Source organism: Nestor notabilis, unplaced genomic scaffold (genome assembly GCF_000696875.1).
Source record: "Nestor notabilis isolate BGI_N333 unplaced genomic scaffold, ASM69687v1 scaffold25016, whole genome shotgun sequence".
NCBI classification, from domain to species: Eukaryota; Metazoa; Chordata; class Aves; order Psittaciformes; family Psittacidae; genus Nestor; species Nestor notabilis.
The window spans coordinates 6,302-24,508 of record NW_009931857.1 but is presented as its reverse complement, the minus strand read 5'-3'; the positions used below and the strand labels follow the sequence as shown (position 1 = coordinate 24,508).

Here is an 18,207-nt window from a genome sequence, read left to right as displayed (position 1 = left end):
AGTCAAAATAATAAAAGCTTCTGAGGTAGCACTAGTCAAGGGCAGAAGTCACCAGCTCTTAAAAAGTAGTTCTCTGGATATAGATCAAAGAAATCCTGTATGGACATACTCGGAAAAGAAGACATCTCTAACCATGAGGTGTATAAGACCTAGTTGATAAGGTTAATACAAGGCTGTTTTTCTGGCTCAGAGCAGGAGCTCAGAAGTGGTAAGACTGTAAAAATGAGAAACCCATCAAAAGAGGCTGCTCAGTTGGGCTGTCTTCTGATGGCTGCCCGGACAAAGGCTTTGCCCTTGCTGTGGGTCCTGATGGCCGCCAGGATGGTGCTAGGTGGGTACCCTGTGCCCATTGTAGATCATCATGTCTCACTGTCAAAACAAGAGAGCATTGAAGATTCCTTGGAAACTATGAATGCTTCTTCACTGATGTGGAGCTTTCCTTTGGCTGTTTTGCAGCTGAGGCAGCTTTTTGAGAGTGCTGTGCCTGCTTTCCCTCCAAAGTTTTACCTGGCAATGACCAAGTCAATGGCAGATGAGAGACAGTCTCAGCTGGAGCAGTACCTTCAGAATGGTAAGTTTGGCTAGAACAGCTTGATCAGCTTTCATATGTCAGGCTTAAACCCTTAAGGATGTGTCTCTAATTGTGGCTGCAGGATGCTTTACCTTCTACACTCTGCTAAGTAAGGATGTGTCTAAAAGGCTGGGACTAGGCATTGCAGCCCTGTCTTGTCTGGTTCACTGGTTGTAGAACAGCACCATATCTTATTTTTCTGATTTCTGAAGCAACTGCCTTTCTGCAGCTTTCCCAAAATGTAAAGGTGCAGTTTCACACTAAACTTCATTCACCTTAGCCTTCCAGTGGCAGTCTGTGGTCTGGCTCTTCTCTGTTCTTCCAGATCAGTGAGCTGAGCCAGCCATCTCTGCTGCTTCACAGCTGCCAAAGCCAACACAGGGCTGGGTGTGAGAACTCACGGCTGGTGGCTGAAAGAGGGAGGGAAAAGAGGCAGGCACTTGGGCTGGTGGAAGCGTAATATGGAACTGGGCTCTGCATCAGCCTCTTCCCTTCAGGAGTTTCCAAATTGACTTGTCATAATTATAACAGGAGGTTGTAGAAAAATTAAATCTCGGGCAAAATGTGTTGTCTTATAAATGAGGTCTGCAGGATGCTAGAATGCATCTTGTGAGACTTGTATAAGCCAAGATATTAAATAAATAAAAATATTCAACAACCTCAAAAGAAGGGGTTGTGAGGGGATGAGCTTGAAGAGGTTTTGTAACCTCTGGCCTCAAATACTTTGTGCCAGGATTTACAAAACAAACCCTCAAGATTAGTCTTTAAAACTCTTACTTGGTGATTGTTTGATCTTTCTCACTCAAGTATTCAACAGTTCCTTTTGGAGTTACTGGCCAAGAACGACCATGGATTTATGTGGCCAAGCACCTTCCTGTAGTCTTGCTTTGGGAGAACAGCAACACTACATGTGTTTTGCACTAGTCATAGCTTCAATGATTTAACAACAGACTAATAAAGGTAGCTATGCAGAAACCAAAGGATGAGTAAAGTAGTATAACCAACAGTCATGTATACATCTTTTTAGACACTAGCCATGTTTTTCATCTTTTGGCCAAGTTTGGTTTTCTCCCTCCCCGTTTTCCTCTTGTTTTTCAGTTACTTTGGATTCAAATATTGCCAATAGTGATGTCTTCAGAGTTTTTTTCCGAAAGCTACAGCAGGTAAGTTTTGAATTTTTCAGCCAAATAGTTCGTTATATGAAAGAGTTGAAATATTATCCTACCTCCTGCGTTCAAGGCTTCCTTTGCTATCTTCCTTTCCTTGCATTCTTAGAGTATTTCTGTCTCGCAAAGCAGTGAGTTCTGATAACAGAGTGCTCTATGTGAAGCCTGGGTGGCAATAATAATAGTAGTAGTATTGTTTTGTCCATATATGAACTTCTTTCTCACATGGAAAGAACTATTTGCTTTGGTTTTCTATCCTGTGGTGTATCTGATGAATCTGAACAGTTCCCAGAAGAGTCTTTGAGAGCTCAATAGAAGGATTACACACATGCTTGGATTTTGCAACTGTAAATGCTTTTTGGTAGTGTCAGTGCTTTGGACTGATAAGTGGATTGATGACTGCTGTGAAAATGTCATGTTCTCTTAGCTTGCAACTGTAGTGATGGGCAGAATCTGGCATTGTATTTGCTGTTGCAACCTAGATAACTCTTGGAAATCCATTTTCATGTGGTCCCTGACACGTATGATCCTTGGCAGGCTTGGATAGCTCTTGCTTGTGTCTGACTACTGCAAGGTGCTGTATTTCTCTTTTCTTCCCTTACCTCCTCTCCAGCTGCTGCGGCTCTTATGAGAGTAGTGGTGGTTTGGAGCAGGTGGGTGCAGTATGACTCCAACAGCATTTTCAAGGAGGGGATGCTGCTCTACTTTTACGGGAAGTGCTTGGCATGCTGCTGGTGCTACTGTAACCCCACTTGTGAGTTGTTCTGGAGAGAGGGAATGTTTTGAAGGACCACCTAAAAGGTTTGTTACTTGAGAGCTCTTTGCTTGCTATGTATGATTAAGGTTTTTAAGGGGAGTTCAGAAACGCTGTAGGAAGCGTGGTGTGAAGAAGTATTCCTAACAAATTCTAGAAAGGTTTTACCTATATATTTTGCAGGTAAAATGACACAGTTTATTTGCAGTCTTTTAAATTCAGACCTACCAAAGTGTTCAAGACAGTCAATGAAAAGTCCCTTTCTGATTTCTTTATTTCTTTTGTGAGGAGCAGTATCTCTTTCTGATCCAATGCCTGCTATAGCCCTACAGAGGACTCCCAGCAATTACTGCTGAGTCTTAATTACTCTTGATGAGTCTGATAACAGGTCTGCTAAAGAAAGTTAAATCCATCGGGAATGCCTGCAATTTGCCCTCAAACACTGCCAATAGCTTTCTTTTTGGCAAGGTTCTGGCAGGAAATAGCTCCTCAAAATGCATGTTTGCAGTGTTTAAAGATGTCTTTTGGCATGCCAGTATTCTGTGGATTTCTCTCAACATCCCATCAGAAATGATGTTGTATATTTAGGTATTTCTGTACTGCAGGCTCTTTTGGTTAAAAGGGGTGACTTGGTAAGTACATATGTAATACTCGATTTATGGGTTATGTACATATGTGTTTGTGCTTATTAAGGCATGTGATGACTGTGCTACCAAAAGCAGTCAGTTATTTTGTAGAGTTCAAGGTAGGCACTAAATTATACCTTAAATGTTAGTGCAAAGTTAGTACATTCTTAAGACATAAAACTACCTCAAATTTCTGTTCTGTAATACAATGGAGTTTCATACGTGATGTTTAGGCTTACTGCTTGGCAAAGGCAGGAGTTCTCCAGCATTTTTTTATTTACAATTTAAACTGAATATGGTTGTGCTTACATAAATTGCTGCTTCATGATACAAATAACAGTAGTGTTTTATGTGTTCTTTCATTATGGCAGAGAACAAACTCCTAAGAGAGATCACATAACTGACAGACAGGAGTGCATCCACTGTCACTAGCTGTGCACAGTGCATTTGATTGGTGTAACTGATGGCTGAATAAGTATTCATTTTGGCTATTGAAGAATCTCGCTCAACAAACTTGCTTTGGTGTGCATGTTCCAGTATTTATCAGTACACTGGGACTTGTGAGATGTTTTATGGCAGAGTGATGAAATTTCTGTGACAGCATTGAAAACATGGAGTGAAGTTCATCTTTTTTAAAGCACCTTGGTACTGTTCTTTCCTTATGCATTGTTGAAGACGCGTAGGCAGCACTTGGCATCCTACACGTTCCATAGGAGGGTTTCAGTGTTAATGCTACTTAGTGTTGAAACCAGGCGTTACCCCAGACTTGCTCTTAATTATTTTACATTGCAAGAGGGATGATTAACGAAAGATTCAAGAATAAAACATCATTAAAATGATGAAATAGTATGCTCCGTTTCTCTGTGACATTGACTGGCTTTTATTAGGCAGCCTTGGCTATCTGAAACAAGTTAGCACACACCTGTACAAGCAACCTGCCAGCTAATGTAGGAGAAGTGACAAAGGAACCGTATACTCAGGTGGTGATGAACAGGAAGCAGTTGGCCACTTTTCTGCCACCACAGCTATTTATTGAGCATAGATCTGTCTGCAGGTAAAACCAGTGCAGCTTTTGTGATAGAAACCTTCAGTTTTAGTAGAATGATATGGATGTGATTGCCAGGCTAGGGTTTTTTCTAAAAATTCGACTGCTAACTTTTTTTTCCACCTTCGCTTCTATCTTTCATTATGAGAGAGAATAGAGCTGTTCTCTCAGGTAGCCTATTAGTGCTTGCTTTGTTTTCTTGGCTTGTCTTAAAACCAGCAGTATTTAAGCTTCTCACTGAAGAGATTTGTGTATGTCACTGACAGAAATAGAAGATACAAAGGAAAATAAAACTGAATTTAAGACCTTTTTGGGCCTTGTCCTGTGTTTTCCTTCTGAATGTGAAGGTTGTGCAGAGACCAGCACTCCCTGGAGTGGGAAGGCTGTGCAAGTACCATGGCTTTACTGCAGCTGCCTGACAGTAGTGAACATGACTCATCTGTATCTGCCCTCAACATTATGCTTCCCAGCTATAATCCCCCTTATCATATCTAAAGGGCAAACTTTTCAAGTGGGGGCAAGGCCGTGCAGGTTAACCATGCTTTCCAAGCCCCTTTTTTGTCCCAGCAACACCTTTACCTGTTGCATAGGTTGTTATGGTTTGCTCCTTATAGCAAGCATGCTCTGGCTGTTTCCCCAGCAACCTAATCTCATGGGAGGAGTTGTCAGGGGACAGCAGGGCTCCTGACATGTGGGGAAGCAGCTTGGCAGAATGGATGCTTTGCTCAGAATGAACATTGCTGGAATATTTACCAATGCTATCAGGTAGTGGAGTTGAACAACCTAACCCATAACACCCCTGCAACTCCATTCTTCCAAACTCTGCAGACTTGGTCAGTGACCAAGCTGGAAAGACACATTCAGTATATGTCCTGCTACCTTCAGGTCCTAAAGACAAATGGCACAGTTCTTGCAGAAGTCATTAAGAAGATATGACTGTTGTGGCTGTGTTGTGTCATTTTTTTCATCAGGAGAAAGACAGTATGAGCAGTTACGTGCTACCCTACCAGTCTCCTTTTAACGCAAGTCAACTATATCCTTGAATTGAATCCAAGATCATGGTCTGTCTCTGTATTGGGCACCCATGGAGTAATGTGGCTTATTTGAGACGTAGCTGTGGGGACAGTCAGTCATTACGCATTTATGTATAAAACTGAGACACTTATTCTTGCAGCAGCAGAGGTTTGGAGTTAGTGATGTCGCAGGCTGACCTTTTCCAGTCTCTGTTGCTGGTAAACAGCAGCCCTTAGCATGTGCAAAAGGATTCATGTGTTGGTGAAAGGACAGATGAGAAGTTTCTGAGAACTTGAACGAATACAGCCAACAGTGCCTGATAACAGGCAAAAAGCAGTGTTCTTATGTAGTCCTTCATCAAAGGGCTCTGTAAGGCGTTTCTCCTTCTGAAAAGCAAGCATGAGGTCAAGGATTGAATAACATGAGAGCTGTGGTGTGTGTGCTATTGAGAGTGTAAGTAAAATGCAAGACAGAAATCTGCAGGTGTCACGAGGAATCAAAGTCGGTCTGATCATGGGTTGCATTTTGTTGGACAGAGCCCACGTGTCTGACCATGCAGCCTCTTCTCTGCCCTTGCAACACACTCAGCATTGTGCAGGCAGTGGAGGAATGCACGTTTAACAATCCTGTAGCTCACAAATGGGTTTGGATGTGTATGTGCACAAACAGGAGTCAGGCTGAACAGCTACAATTTAAGCACTGCTCTAAGAATGTTATTTCTTCATATCAAACCAGGTTGGGTTTCTTATTTATGGACTTCTATTTTAAAAGTACAGCTGGCCAGAAATCTGAATTTCATGTGGGAAGTTTCCATACTTTCAGACTTCCCTTGTGTGCTGGCCAGGATGAAGGTTTCTGGCCACAGAAAACTCTGAAGAATTTTAATTCAAGGATGTCTGTTTTATTTTTCTATGTTAAGATGCAATTCAGTCCCCTGACCTGCTGTTCTGTTCAACCATGTTGTAATAAGGGCCTCCATTCTCATCCTTTCTCTTTTTACAGCCCATGCTTCTTAGCTGGGCAACAAATCCCTTGAGAGTTTCCTGAGGGTTCAGGTTGGCATTAATTTCTGTTAAAACAAAATCACTTAATTTTAAGTTTTCTGATGGAAAACTAGGAGGAAAAATGTAATTCCTGGAAAAATGTAATTAACTGTGTAATAGATATGCCTTTTGGTTCCTTTGTTTGCATTTTTGGGTTCATTTGGGGTTTTTATTTTGTTTTTTAAAAGAACTTGTTCTTTTCATCAAAACCAAAACACACAGGAAATCCCCCACCAGCTCTGTATTGTTCTGTATTCCTATATTAATGACTGAGCTGTGCTTCAAGCTACGGGAGCAGGCAAGTGGGGAGTAGGCAGCAGTTCTGGGTGTTTCAGGAGATTCTACCACAGGTAGTAGAAGCAGCATTAAGTGAAGATTCAATTAAGCAGTGCAAGAAAGTGTCCAATTCTGATTACATGGCACGTTCCCTGAATTTCAGGAGCAATAGTGCAGGAAACGTGGAAAGTACTACTGAACATGTTGGCAAAACGTGGGAGGTGGTGGTGTGGGTGTTATGTTGGTGCCTGTTTTGAGTAGATGAGACAGTGACTGCTACTTTTCCCAAAACTCCAACAGCAGCCTGGGAGAAGATCTGAACTTCTGACTCACTGCTGCATATTCCTTTCAAAAGTATTTTTCTGTCCCTGTTGGAAGTGGTTGGGATTGCCATGGGCATTTACTAAATGGATTATTGCTGATGCTGATAAGTGCTCTTCCCTTTGTATTTCTACTAAACTTATGCTTGATTCTCTTGTGTTGTTTTAGGGACATGTCTATTTGTATTTCATCACCTAACACTGTGTTCTCCTGCCTTACAGACTGCGCTGTTTCCTCCTTTTGTTTTTCTGTAAGTACGGTTTTTTGGTCTCAACAGTACTTTGCTGATAAGAGGCTAAACACAAATATTTATGACACTGAACAATGTGTGGAGCTTCTGGCATAGACAGTTCTGTCTTCTGGAGTAAAAGCATGTGATAAAGGGGGAAGAAAATCCCCAAACACAACAGTTTAAGATAATTCTTGTTCTTGGTTTGTTGCATCATAGCCGTAGTAAGAGAACAGTGATCAAAAGTTGGAGATAAGAAAGCAGGGAATTTGTCCCCAAGACCATGAAATGAAGCTGTGCCTGTAGTTCAACAGAGTCAAATAAGATAAATAAAGCAGTTTTTTAAAAGACTCTGGAAACCACTGGTGATACTTAATGTGACCTTTGTAAATGGGACTGAGACTTTCTTTTCTCTAATACATCCTTTTTTGTAGATCCTCAAGTTAATCTGCCTGCTGTTAGGTTGCCTGGTGTTGGAGAACTCAGACTACGAGGAAGTGGCTTGAAAGTGCTTTGTTACTTCCTCTCATGATTGCTGAACAGTGAGGTGGTAAGTAGGGTAGGGTGCTGGGAGGAGTGACTCCTTTGGGGTGGCAGAAGGGTAAAGTGACCTTTATGTCTCTGACCCTGGGCTGCCACAGTGGATGAGGTGGCCTATACCCAGTCTGTGAAAGCTACAGGAGCAGCAGTGAGGATCTGGCAGAAGTAGGTGCATAAAGTCCCACGTCCTTTCCCTATGGGAGCTTCAACATTAGCAGCCCTGACCCAGAAGTGCTTACTGAGGTGTGTGAGCCTTTGCCCTCACCTTCACCCAGTACTGCTGAGGCCTGGGTAGTAAACTAGCTGTATAGTGATCTGCTCGCTCTTTGTCAAGAGTCAGTGATGAACTACATGTCTTTATCTCATTCTGCTGTTTGCATCCTATGTTTGTACTGAGTTTCACATACATTTTTGTCACATGTGAAATGTTTTGTACCAAAATGTGTGTGCCAAAGGCATTTGTAAGAAGTGTCTGCTCCTTCCCACTTCGGGAAAGCGGTAAAGTACTCAGGTAAGCAGAAGATATGATGATCCTTGGTGTAAGAGAGGGGCTTTTGTATCTCCACAGAAGCAAAGTAATGCTTATATTAATTAAGAGGAATGATTAGACCTGTCTCCTGGATAAAAAGGAAATTAATTTGCGGATAAAGATTAAATTTGCGTGGATCCCCAGGAGGACTTCAGATAGGATATTGGTTAATGTCTTGAGAAGAGGTTCTCTTCTTGAATATGTGCAAACAGATGTGTAGGCATGCAGCTAGATGAAATACTGAGTGTCAGGAAAACTTGTGGGAAGTCTGCTTAAATAAAAAAGATCATTTTGGTTTTTCTCAAGACCTTTTTTCTCCACATATCATTCTACAAACTTCTGACAACATGTTCTTAATTTTAAAATGTTTTGGAAAAAACAGTGTTTGTTTGCATTTGGTCTTACCTTGAAATAACTCTTAATTAAACCAGAATTGCTGGAAAATGTGGTCTTCCAGATCCCAAAAGGTTGCCAGTCTGAGCTGAGTTAGTTAATTTGAATGATACATCCTAGTATGTTCTTTAGGGTAGCCAAAGAGGGGCAAGGGAAGTAGCCAGCATAAATTTCAGCTCTGCCACCCTGCTCTTGTTAACGTGGGAGTCGGGAGATGATTCTATATACAGGCACCATGAAGGCTCTGCAGCAAGATCCTGAGAGTACTTGAAACTTAAGAACTCCCAGATCTTCTCAAGCACTCCCATATCTTCCACCAGGCTAGCAAAGGTGGATACAAGAAATTAAAATTTAATGTTGCATGTAGTATGTATAATTACAGCATTTTCCTCCACTATGAGTCTCAAGGGAAGTACCTCTCCTTAATGAATCAAAATGCCAGGAAGACCATTGCTGTCCTCTGGTACAGGGCAGTCAACAGGAAGAGGAGCTGCAGTAATGACTTTCTGCCATCTCATCCAGAAGCATCCCCAAGGGAATTCTGAAACTTGTCTCCATCCTCTTGAAACAAGAAACTGACTTATACATAGCAAGGTGTGGGGCTTTCTGAGTTTGAGCTCAGGGAAGTCTTTTAGACAAATATGAAGTCTTGATAGAAACCCAGTGGAGAATACCCCGTCCTGTGCACTACCTCACTGTCAGAAACGCATGCTTTACTTCTAGTCTGACTGCATCTATGATCACCTGACAGCCCATGGATCTGGCTTCTTCTTGCAATCTGTTTTCCAGATTGCAAATCACCCCTTTATTATGTCTAGACATACAACAGTTCTCTGAGGTCACTTACTTGAGAGCTGTTTTCTCATGACCTAGATGCTTTCAGGTTTCTTCTTGATATCCCCTTTCCATTTGTGGTGGCTTTGAACCTTGGGCACTGGCATTGCACAGCAGCAGTGGCTCTGTTAAGATACCATAGCTTCATTATTCTCCCTGGTGATTTTCCTATTTATAGGTACAGGGATGCATTTTTTAGCTTTTGGCAAGATTGTGGCTTTGAATACTCACATGCAGCTGCTTATTCACTTCCTCTTTTTGGAGTCTCTACTTCCTAGGACAGTGACTGCATCATTCCTACAGATGCTGAGACACTAAGTAACCTGTGCTCAGCTTAACTTTGAAGTGACTCTCCTCTAATTCTGCGGTATCTTCCCACTTACTGTTCTGCATATGTTTGGGTGTTCAGGTTTTTTTTGTCATCTACAAGCTTTAACAGTAATTTTAGTAACTTACTGTTTACTAAACAGTAATCTGAATTGTTTATTTTACTTGAGTAAATAGGGAAATAGAGCATCAGCATCTTCAGAAGAGCTCCAGCAATATGGAAAGCAATAAACCAGTGTTGTGTTTCTACCTGACAGGATACGTTTTAAATCCAAACCCAGAGAGCCTTTTTGATGTTTACCTCGCTGACAGCAGAAAGAATATTAGAGGTAATAGGTTTCTAGAATTATGTTGAAACTTCCAATTTCTGAGAAGTGGGAAAAAATGAAGATAATTTCAGTCAGAAAATTAAAAAAGACTCTATTTGAAGACATACAAAAATATCTTCAGTGGTTTTTGAGGTGTTTATTGTACCGGGGGTGGGAGGCATTGCTGATTTTGCACGTCCATAATTTACCTCTTCTTAATGTTACTCACCCTCTGCTTCTACGGCATTTGGCTGTCAAATTAAGATTTCCTTCATATATGATAGAATCAAGAAAGATACTATTTTTCATAGGGACATGCTCTTGATTAATTCCCCCTTTTGGCTTAGGGTAGTGAAAGTGCTAAACATAGCACCGTAGAATCATAGAATAGTTAGGGTTGGAAAGGACTTTAAGAAACAATGGTCTAGTCTCAACTTATGTCCTGGCTGGTGCACTGCTGTTAGAACTTAGTGTGCAACTGATATGTTGTGTTTTTCTGCATACTTCTCCTTTACTTGTTTTGTGTCACAGAATCATTTAGCTTGGAAAAGATCTTCGAGTCCAACCGTTTAACCAGCACTTCCAAGTCCACCACTAAACCATGTCTCTAAGCACCTCATCTACATGTCTTTTAAATACCTCCAGGGATGGTGACTCCACCACTTCCCCGGGGAGCCTGTTCCAATGTTTGACAACCCTCCCCTGATGTTTGCTGTGAAACTGTGGGACTTCCTGTTGGTGCAGTTCAAGCACTGTGGCTCTGGGATGTCCATAACAGCTGTTTTAAGACATACAGTAAACAATTGCTAGTTGCATTTTGAAGCCAGGAGCAACCAAATGTTGTTTATACAACTGGTGGGCTTGCATCTAAAACTTTCAGGTGGGGCTCCCTTCTTATGCCAGGAGAGGAGGAGCAGTGGTGTGCATGAGCAAGGCTGAAGCCTCTGCCTTGGTTGCTTCCATTTCCCAATGTTTACAGGAATAACAAAGCATACACCCGCCAGGCGGGTATTCATTTTTTATGGGAATCTGTAACTTCCTTTCATCATGCAGAAAACTGTGTACTGTATTTCTGCTGTGCCTTTGCAATCTGAGTTTGTGGAGGTAGTTCTCAGCTGGCCATAGGTACAAGCAAGCTGAATGTGTATTTGCTCTCCTCCATCAAGCTGGCGTGGTCTGGCCATGTCAGATATAGTATCTCTGCACAATTACCATGAGTTGGATAACACAGGGTAACCCCTTGCTGGCTTTGTTCTGCTCTGGGATTTGCACCACCTGAGGCAATGCTGGGACCAGTTCTTCCAGGGTAAAGTGTCAGAGTTGGCCTTAGACCCTGCAACAGGAGACTTGTGGGGTGGGAGATACTGAAGGGAAAAAGTGTTGGGGGGTTGCAGGGAGATAGGTATTTTGATTTTGGGAGAGGGCGGTAGGTGCTAATAGATTGGAAGAAGTAAGAAGACATTTTTAGACAGGAGACTTGCTTAGGGACCTTGAGTAAGGAAGGGATTTGCTAATATACCTTTAAAAGACAGTCATAATTTGGGCTTGATAAACTTGTTAGTTTTGCAGTGGGTCCAGGTAATTTCCAAGCCAGACAGTGGTGTTGTATGTTGCTTTGTGTATTGCATTTATAGATGCTTAACGTTTATGTGGCCCTGTAAAGAAACAATGTCATTTTAAATACTGCAGACACCATTTCTTCTCTTGTGGTCTTAAGGTTGAGATAGAACTTCTAAGAATTATTTAACTTCTGTCATTGTAAATGCACTGCCACATTCACTGGTTTTTTGCAGTGCAGGTAGGTTTTGCAATGGTCACTCCCTAACATGCTGGTGCTCAGGCAGCATATACCAGCTTGTGCTTGATCCAAGAAATAAAATGAGTCAAAATCCTACTGAATGAGAGATGTGTGTTTGACATTCCTGGGAAATGCTATCCAGTATCCTTAGTATTATGCTACTAAGGGGACCTCTTAGCACAAAGACAGACAGAATGGAAGATGGTGCTGCTAATACTCATTTTTCTGTGTTTTGTACTTTTTGAACTTCTGTAACTTTCTTCCCATTATATTTGGTGTCTGAACTGAGTGTGAGGCAAGTGATTTTTATGCTCTGCTGCCCTCTCTGGTAACAGCGCTCATATTAATGGGTATAAGGAAAACCTCGAATGTGTTCTTTCACTTTAACTTGGAACAATTGTTCCCAACCTGTATTTAACTTGATGTCTACTTTTTTCCATGCACAAAACCACGTCTGCTTTTTAAACCAGCTGATCCAGCTGAAGAAAACCCTTCTGAACTGTGTGGATGATTGAATTTACAATGCTACTATTGTGACAGAGCTAGAAGTGGTTTGGGATGGTCACCCTTTGGAAGAAGACTTAAAATTGGTACTTCCACCTTATGCTCAAAGAAAGTCCAACTTCTCTGACCACAGAATGACTCCTTTATCAGGTTGCACAATCTGCCAGATGAGCAATGACAGAAGTATCCTCAGGGGTGGAAAGTTTTCTTAGAGTTGCCACACCACTTTCCTGATCTCAGGAGATTATGGTCACTGCAGGATTTAGGAATGCTCTGATGGCAGTGTGCTCTTTTAGATTACGGCTGCTTTAACTTATACTTTGATTTTTTTCAGGACCTAAACCAGAACAAGACAATTGCCCCCACCTGATTCAGCAGTTTGTGTGCCCACCTCTGCCTGATTTTTCTGTCCCCACTATCCCATTCTCCTGCAAATGATTTCATCTTCTGTTGGTGCTGCTTCATCCTCTCTGAGAGGGCAGTAGAGGGGCCACAGCAAGCTAAAACCAATCCAGATGTCAAGCTGGATAGGATTTTTCCTCTGTATACAATAATGAAAGCTCAACAGACCTCAAGTCTGCTCTTGTCAGAAGCCCTCCTGCAGAATTGTAGAACGCTGCAAGAAAGACCAGTGCTTTCAATAAAGGGACAGGATTTTTAGTTATTTCCTAGAAAAACAGAGGACTCTATCAGCTCAGAAAATACACACATCCTGTAAAAATACATATTTGTGATGCTCATGAGCAATGTTGTTAGCTCAGAGCATACAGTGCTCACTGTACAACAGGATATGGGGATTTAGTAGTAAAGATTTGGAAGAACATGGCAGATGTATTGTGTTAGAGGATACTTAAGTGCATAACAGACCAGTAAACACTTTCTGGTCTGGTACACTTTCATGTTCATTTGAAACTCAAAAACTCCTTTTTTAAGTTTGAAACTTTGAAACTCCTCACAAACTCAAATGCTGAAATATGGCTATATTTGCTTTTAAATAGGCATTTAAATGGAACATAAGGAAAAATTTAAAAACAATTAATTAAGTTAAGGAAAAAATGTTCAATACTTTTAACATATTCCTGCTAACAGATAGCTACGTTTTCAATCTTTTTTTTTTTTTTTTTTTTTTTTTTTTAAAGGTTACATTGTGCAAGATGGGGCTATCAAGAGAATTAATAAACTAGTTTAGCTTATTCTTCCTTCAAGATCACGATGATGGAGCACTCTCTGGTAAGTTTTACATGGTGCTTAACTTAGCCCTCCTTTGGATATTTTGTTGTCTGAAGTAACTGAACCTGGAGTCTGAAAAGAGCTTATATGAGCCTGCTCAGGCTGAAAGACGAATCCTGTCTGATAAACCCCCTCCGTCCTTCTCCCCACATAGCTTGGGAAGAGTGGTAGTGGGGAACAAAGTTTTGCAGTACATTGTGTGGTGCAGGGGTGAGACTTTAACATACAAATATCATGTTCCTTTTAGTTTACACAACATGTAGCAATTTTACCACATGGGAGCTATTGGGTGTATCTTCTGGGTAGGTATTTAATCAGATGGCCATACCTACATAGAACAGTTCTTAATTTACGGGTCACATGCTGAGTTTAACAATGGGACAGGAAACTCTTTTGTTATATTTATAAACAATGTCTGTGGCTTACTTTGCTTTGTATTATGACGTGTTTCCTTTCTTAACTGACAGAAACTTAAGCGTAGCCACGATGGTACTGAGCAAGCTGTATCTCAGGGTTGTGAGTCTCTGTGATCAGCACAAAGGGGCTTTTCTGTCCTCATTGGTCTGTTGATGTCCTGTTTCCCATGTAGGCAGCTGTGTGGATGAGGCTGGATCCAGACCTGGGATTGGATAGGCTCAGGTCACATCAGGGAAGTGAACACAGTCTTTGCTGCTGGCTGGAGTAAAGCTTGGCATTGCAGCCTCTCTGTGTGCCTTAACAAGCCACTTAGCTTTTTTCAGTCTTCTCATTGGTATAAAGATGTTAATGCTCTTCTGAACCTTTTCAAGATGAAGGTCCAGTAGTAGAATCAGGCTTACTCAGTGGTGTAGGAACTTTACTGTTTGATTTATTGTTCCCCCGACCCCTTCTCGCTGTCTGTGAAAGGTATCTCTGAGTATACAGAGTCCCTGGCTGTTACTATGTCTCATGTATCTGGATGTAACACATTTCTATATACTCTTCTGCAGTTGCAGATGGATTTATTTTTGCGTTGTTTGAGATATAATCAGATACACAGGATAAAAGTCTTTCAGTTATTACATTTCTATGCATCTTTACTATTCCTCACAAATACATCAAGTCCAAATGTAACCCACAGTCCACTGCCAAAAAATGTTTGAGGCTCACATGCTTAAAACGACATGGGTTTAGGTGTTCTGCTGAATTGTGGTATTAGCTTAGAAATAAATGGTTACAGGTTTGGGCCTTTAGACTTTTTTTTTTTTTTTTAAGAGTGAGCAGGAAAGTAGTGACCTCTGAGGAGTGACATGCTTTTCTTGCTGTACATTAGTTATACTGCTCTTATCTGGTGTTCTAGTGTTCAAGAAAAGCACCAGTCCTGGAAGCTTGTATCAACATTTTTTCAATACAGAAACATCTATCCTGCTTAGCTGTGTTCTGAGAGAAAGATATCCTGTAAGAGCATAGTCTAAGGGAGCAGAGATATTCTGTAAGTAATAGAGCTATATAAGTTTACACTCGAGAAGTGAGGAAGATAACTAACCTGTCTCCATACTTTACCCAGAATTTATATTTGTCAAGCTTTTCTTCTCCAAAAGCACATTGATAAACAGCACTCACTGATACATGAAAGTAGCTGGGCTGTTTCATTGACTGTCTCTAGTTTTTCCTCTTTTCCCAGTGGTGAAAAAACTGGCAGAATTTGAACTTGCTTATGTGAGTCTTCAGAGCATGAAGGAGTTGCACTGTAAGCTTGGGATCAGAAAGTGGTGAGCAACAAGCTTAAGAGAAACTACCAAGATGTGTGATCACTGCTATGAACAGAGAAAGAAATCCCTTGAATAACTTGTCTACAAAGTCTTTAAGCCTCAGCAGCTAAACTATTTTTCTCTGAGACCAATTTGTTACTGGAATTGATTGGCCCTGCAGGTTTTGCGTTTTATCACTGTAGTATTCCTGAAAGTGTCCTTTTCTGCAGCTAGTTATTTATTCCCTCTACTCTTTCAAAACCTAGAGATGTGCTTTGTGGCTGCTTTCCTCCTAATTTTTATGCCTGCATAATGCAGTGATCACAAATGGGAATATACTTGTAAACAATATAGGAAAGAACTTTGAGTTCTGAGTTGCAAGCTGCAACTCTGTTCGGGCAGAGATAGGTTACTTTATATTGAAAGTGCTCATTTCTATATGCTGATACAAAAGATACCTGAGGCCATAGCTTGAGCGTGTCTTCTGGTAAGTAGCCTGGCTTAAGCAGCAGTGCACTTTTCCCCTTTCATTTGCTCAAACCTCGGGCTCCTCCTCAGTTATGCTGCAACTGTGTGGCAGGCATGGTGAACTAGACTGGTAAGCTAGCTTGGCCTAAAAATAAGTTGCTGGCTGTTAATTTTATTTGGTTTTGCTGGCATATTTCTGGCCTGGGTCAGTGACCCAGTCCTGTTTGCTGTGCAGCAAATGGTTGTGCTGACTTGTGGGTGAGGATAAATCCTGGGGACCGGGAATCTGGTGCCAAAGTTGTACTTGTCAAGCAGTGCCCTGGGGGTGCAGTTAGGCAGTACAGCTGAGCCAGGCTAATGGCTCACCCCTGTGATTGTGGCTTGGACTGCTCCCTGCAATGAAGAAGGCAAAAAGGGAATAGATTTTTGGATGCTTAGTGAGTTGTATTGGCTGCATCAAATGAATGCTAGAGCAAGGACCATGGCTGGGAACGGAAAAGGAAGAACAGACCACACCTTCTGGTGGCAGCAAGCAAGGTTGCTTGGCTTGGAGGTACACAGAAACCTGTTTGATGCTTGTAACTTCTCAAGTTCAAATCTGCTGGGTTAGAGCTTGGCCTCTGCAAAGCTTTCTCTGTTTCCCTTGTAAACTGCAGAACCTATCAGCCTAATAAAAGAACTGCATGGTTCTAAGGCATGACAGTGTGACTGTCTGAGGAGGTATTTCTCCACCTAGCACAGCTGCAAAGCACAGAGGTAGGAAATGGCAGTGCTGGGGTGGTTTGTGTGCTGCAGGCAGTGTATCACCTGCACGATGCAGCTGTCCTGCTCTGTTCCTGCTCTCATGTAGACTTAACCTAAGCTGCTTTCAATGAAGTGGCTTAAGCTAGCTGCTGCAGCATGGCACTTGGATAACTATTTAACTTGATTTGTTGCTGTGCTGCAGCAGTTCTACAGTAGCTGGTATTGCAGCTGGCTGGTGTAAGGTCTTGTATGTCAACACTGCAGCATGGCACTGGATGCTCCGAGAGTCTTACCAACTCTTATGTAGACAAACTGAGTTGTTTGAGGAAAAAAAGAGGAAAATTTTAGTTTAAATTGCAGCTGTTATGTTTGATACCACCAAAATCAAGGTGAAGAGATTGGATTTCCATTCTGCTACAGTGCGTAAAGAATAAGCATAGTACACAGTTCAGGGGCACAACTGGTTTTTGTTTCGTTAATCTGGTAAGTAATGGGATCTTTCCAGGTTGTGCTCCCACCATATTTAGCTGAAAAATCAAAATGCCATATTTAGAAGCATGTCTTTATATTTTATTACTTTTTTTCCCCCCCTTGGCTTGGAAAAGGTATATGGATCCTTCTCTTGACATACTGCTGATGGATTATACAGCTTCACCGATTTTGCTATATATGCAGGTAAAGCTGAAAGGTCTTTGTAATGTTGAAAGTTAACTTTCCAATATTAATCTTTCATACAAATTCTTTAAATGTTTGTAAAAGGTCCCTGTTAAGCACTGCTTTGTTATGCTTTTCTAAGTGCTGGGTATAGCTGTTCCTTTTCCTCTCGAAAGTCATGTACTAGAGATTCTAACTCATCAGTGCTTTGTACATGGGAAAAGCATTCACGAAAAGGACATATTTAGGTATTTGTCTACTCTGTTTTCAAGTGTATGTATGTACCTGTATCTGTAATATGTAGGCACTCTGCCATGACATGAGAGCATTTGATTTCTGAACTGTAGGTGTGTTGAGCTATACTAGCTTTGGAAACTGTTAATTCAGGAGGAAAGAACAGTGTAGAGTGAACTTGTCCTAAAATCAAAGGCCTTGTTTAAAAAAAGCTTTCTCTGTGTGTTTCTAAATGTTTGTGTGCAAAAGGAAATATATTTTTGTTGGCTTCTTTGGCTATTTAAAAAATTCTTTTAAGGCAGTCCAGGAAGTTAAGAGGAATTGTGTTAAACCAACAGAAGGGCAGGTGCAGGAACTTGAATTTCTACAAAAAAAGGCAAACAAAGCAAAGCTAAAATGGTATTTGAAAAACAACATAAACAGATCAAAGCAGTGGTTTTAGAAGCAAAGATGTGACTTTTAAAATAGAGCATGGTTTTATGGAGTGGTTTGAGCTAGAGACCCAGGTCTCCCATCTCCTGGTTAGATACTGAGCCACCAATAGAAAGGAGGTTCCCATCTCTGCTAGCATTTTAAAATATCCGAACAGAATTCCTTTGATCCCAAAGGTTAGCAGGAAGTTTTTGACTGTGAAAGCTATTCTTTATTTGCTGAACTTGGGTGCAAAGGTTTGTCATCCAGTTTGGGAGATGAGACGGAAATTTAGAGTGCTGGGACTAGTGTTCTCATAGTTCTCCTACTGGTTAGTTTTTCCGATCGTCATATCTGATAAGCATCCAAAAGACTCAGCTCATTATATTCAGTGTGTGTGTGTGTGGAGAAATGAGGTTTCTAAGTCTGGACTGTAAGTGCTATTCTCTGAATCAAGCACTGACATATTGTGGTGAATC

General features: G+C 41.3%; 1 protein-coding gene across 1 annotated transcript in view; it reads left to right on the top strand.

Annotated features, from left to right (window-relative positions):
• Positions 1 to 321: 321 nt before the first annotated feature.
• SNX31 (sorting nexin 31) overlaps positions 322 to 18,207 on the top strand; it is a gene marked incomplete at its 3' end in the record, with an annotated part of 24,167 nt that continues 6,281 nt past the window's right edge. The window contains exons 1-5 of the mRNA XM_010016103.1: positions 322 to 571; positions 1,670 to 1,734; positions 13,976 to 14,024; positions 15,151 to 15,238; positions 17,035 to 17,104. Coding sequence (XP_010014405.1) covers positions 322 to 571; positions 1,670 to 1,734; positions 13,976 to 14,024; positions 15,151 to 15,238; positions 17,035 to 17,104 — 522 coding nt within the window. The remainder of the gene's footprint in view (positions 572 to 1,669; positions 1,735 to 13,975; positions 14,025 to 15,150; positions 15,239 to 17,034; positions 17,105 to 18,207) is intronic.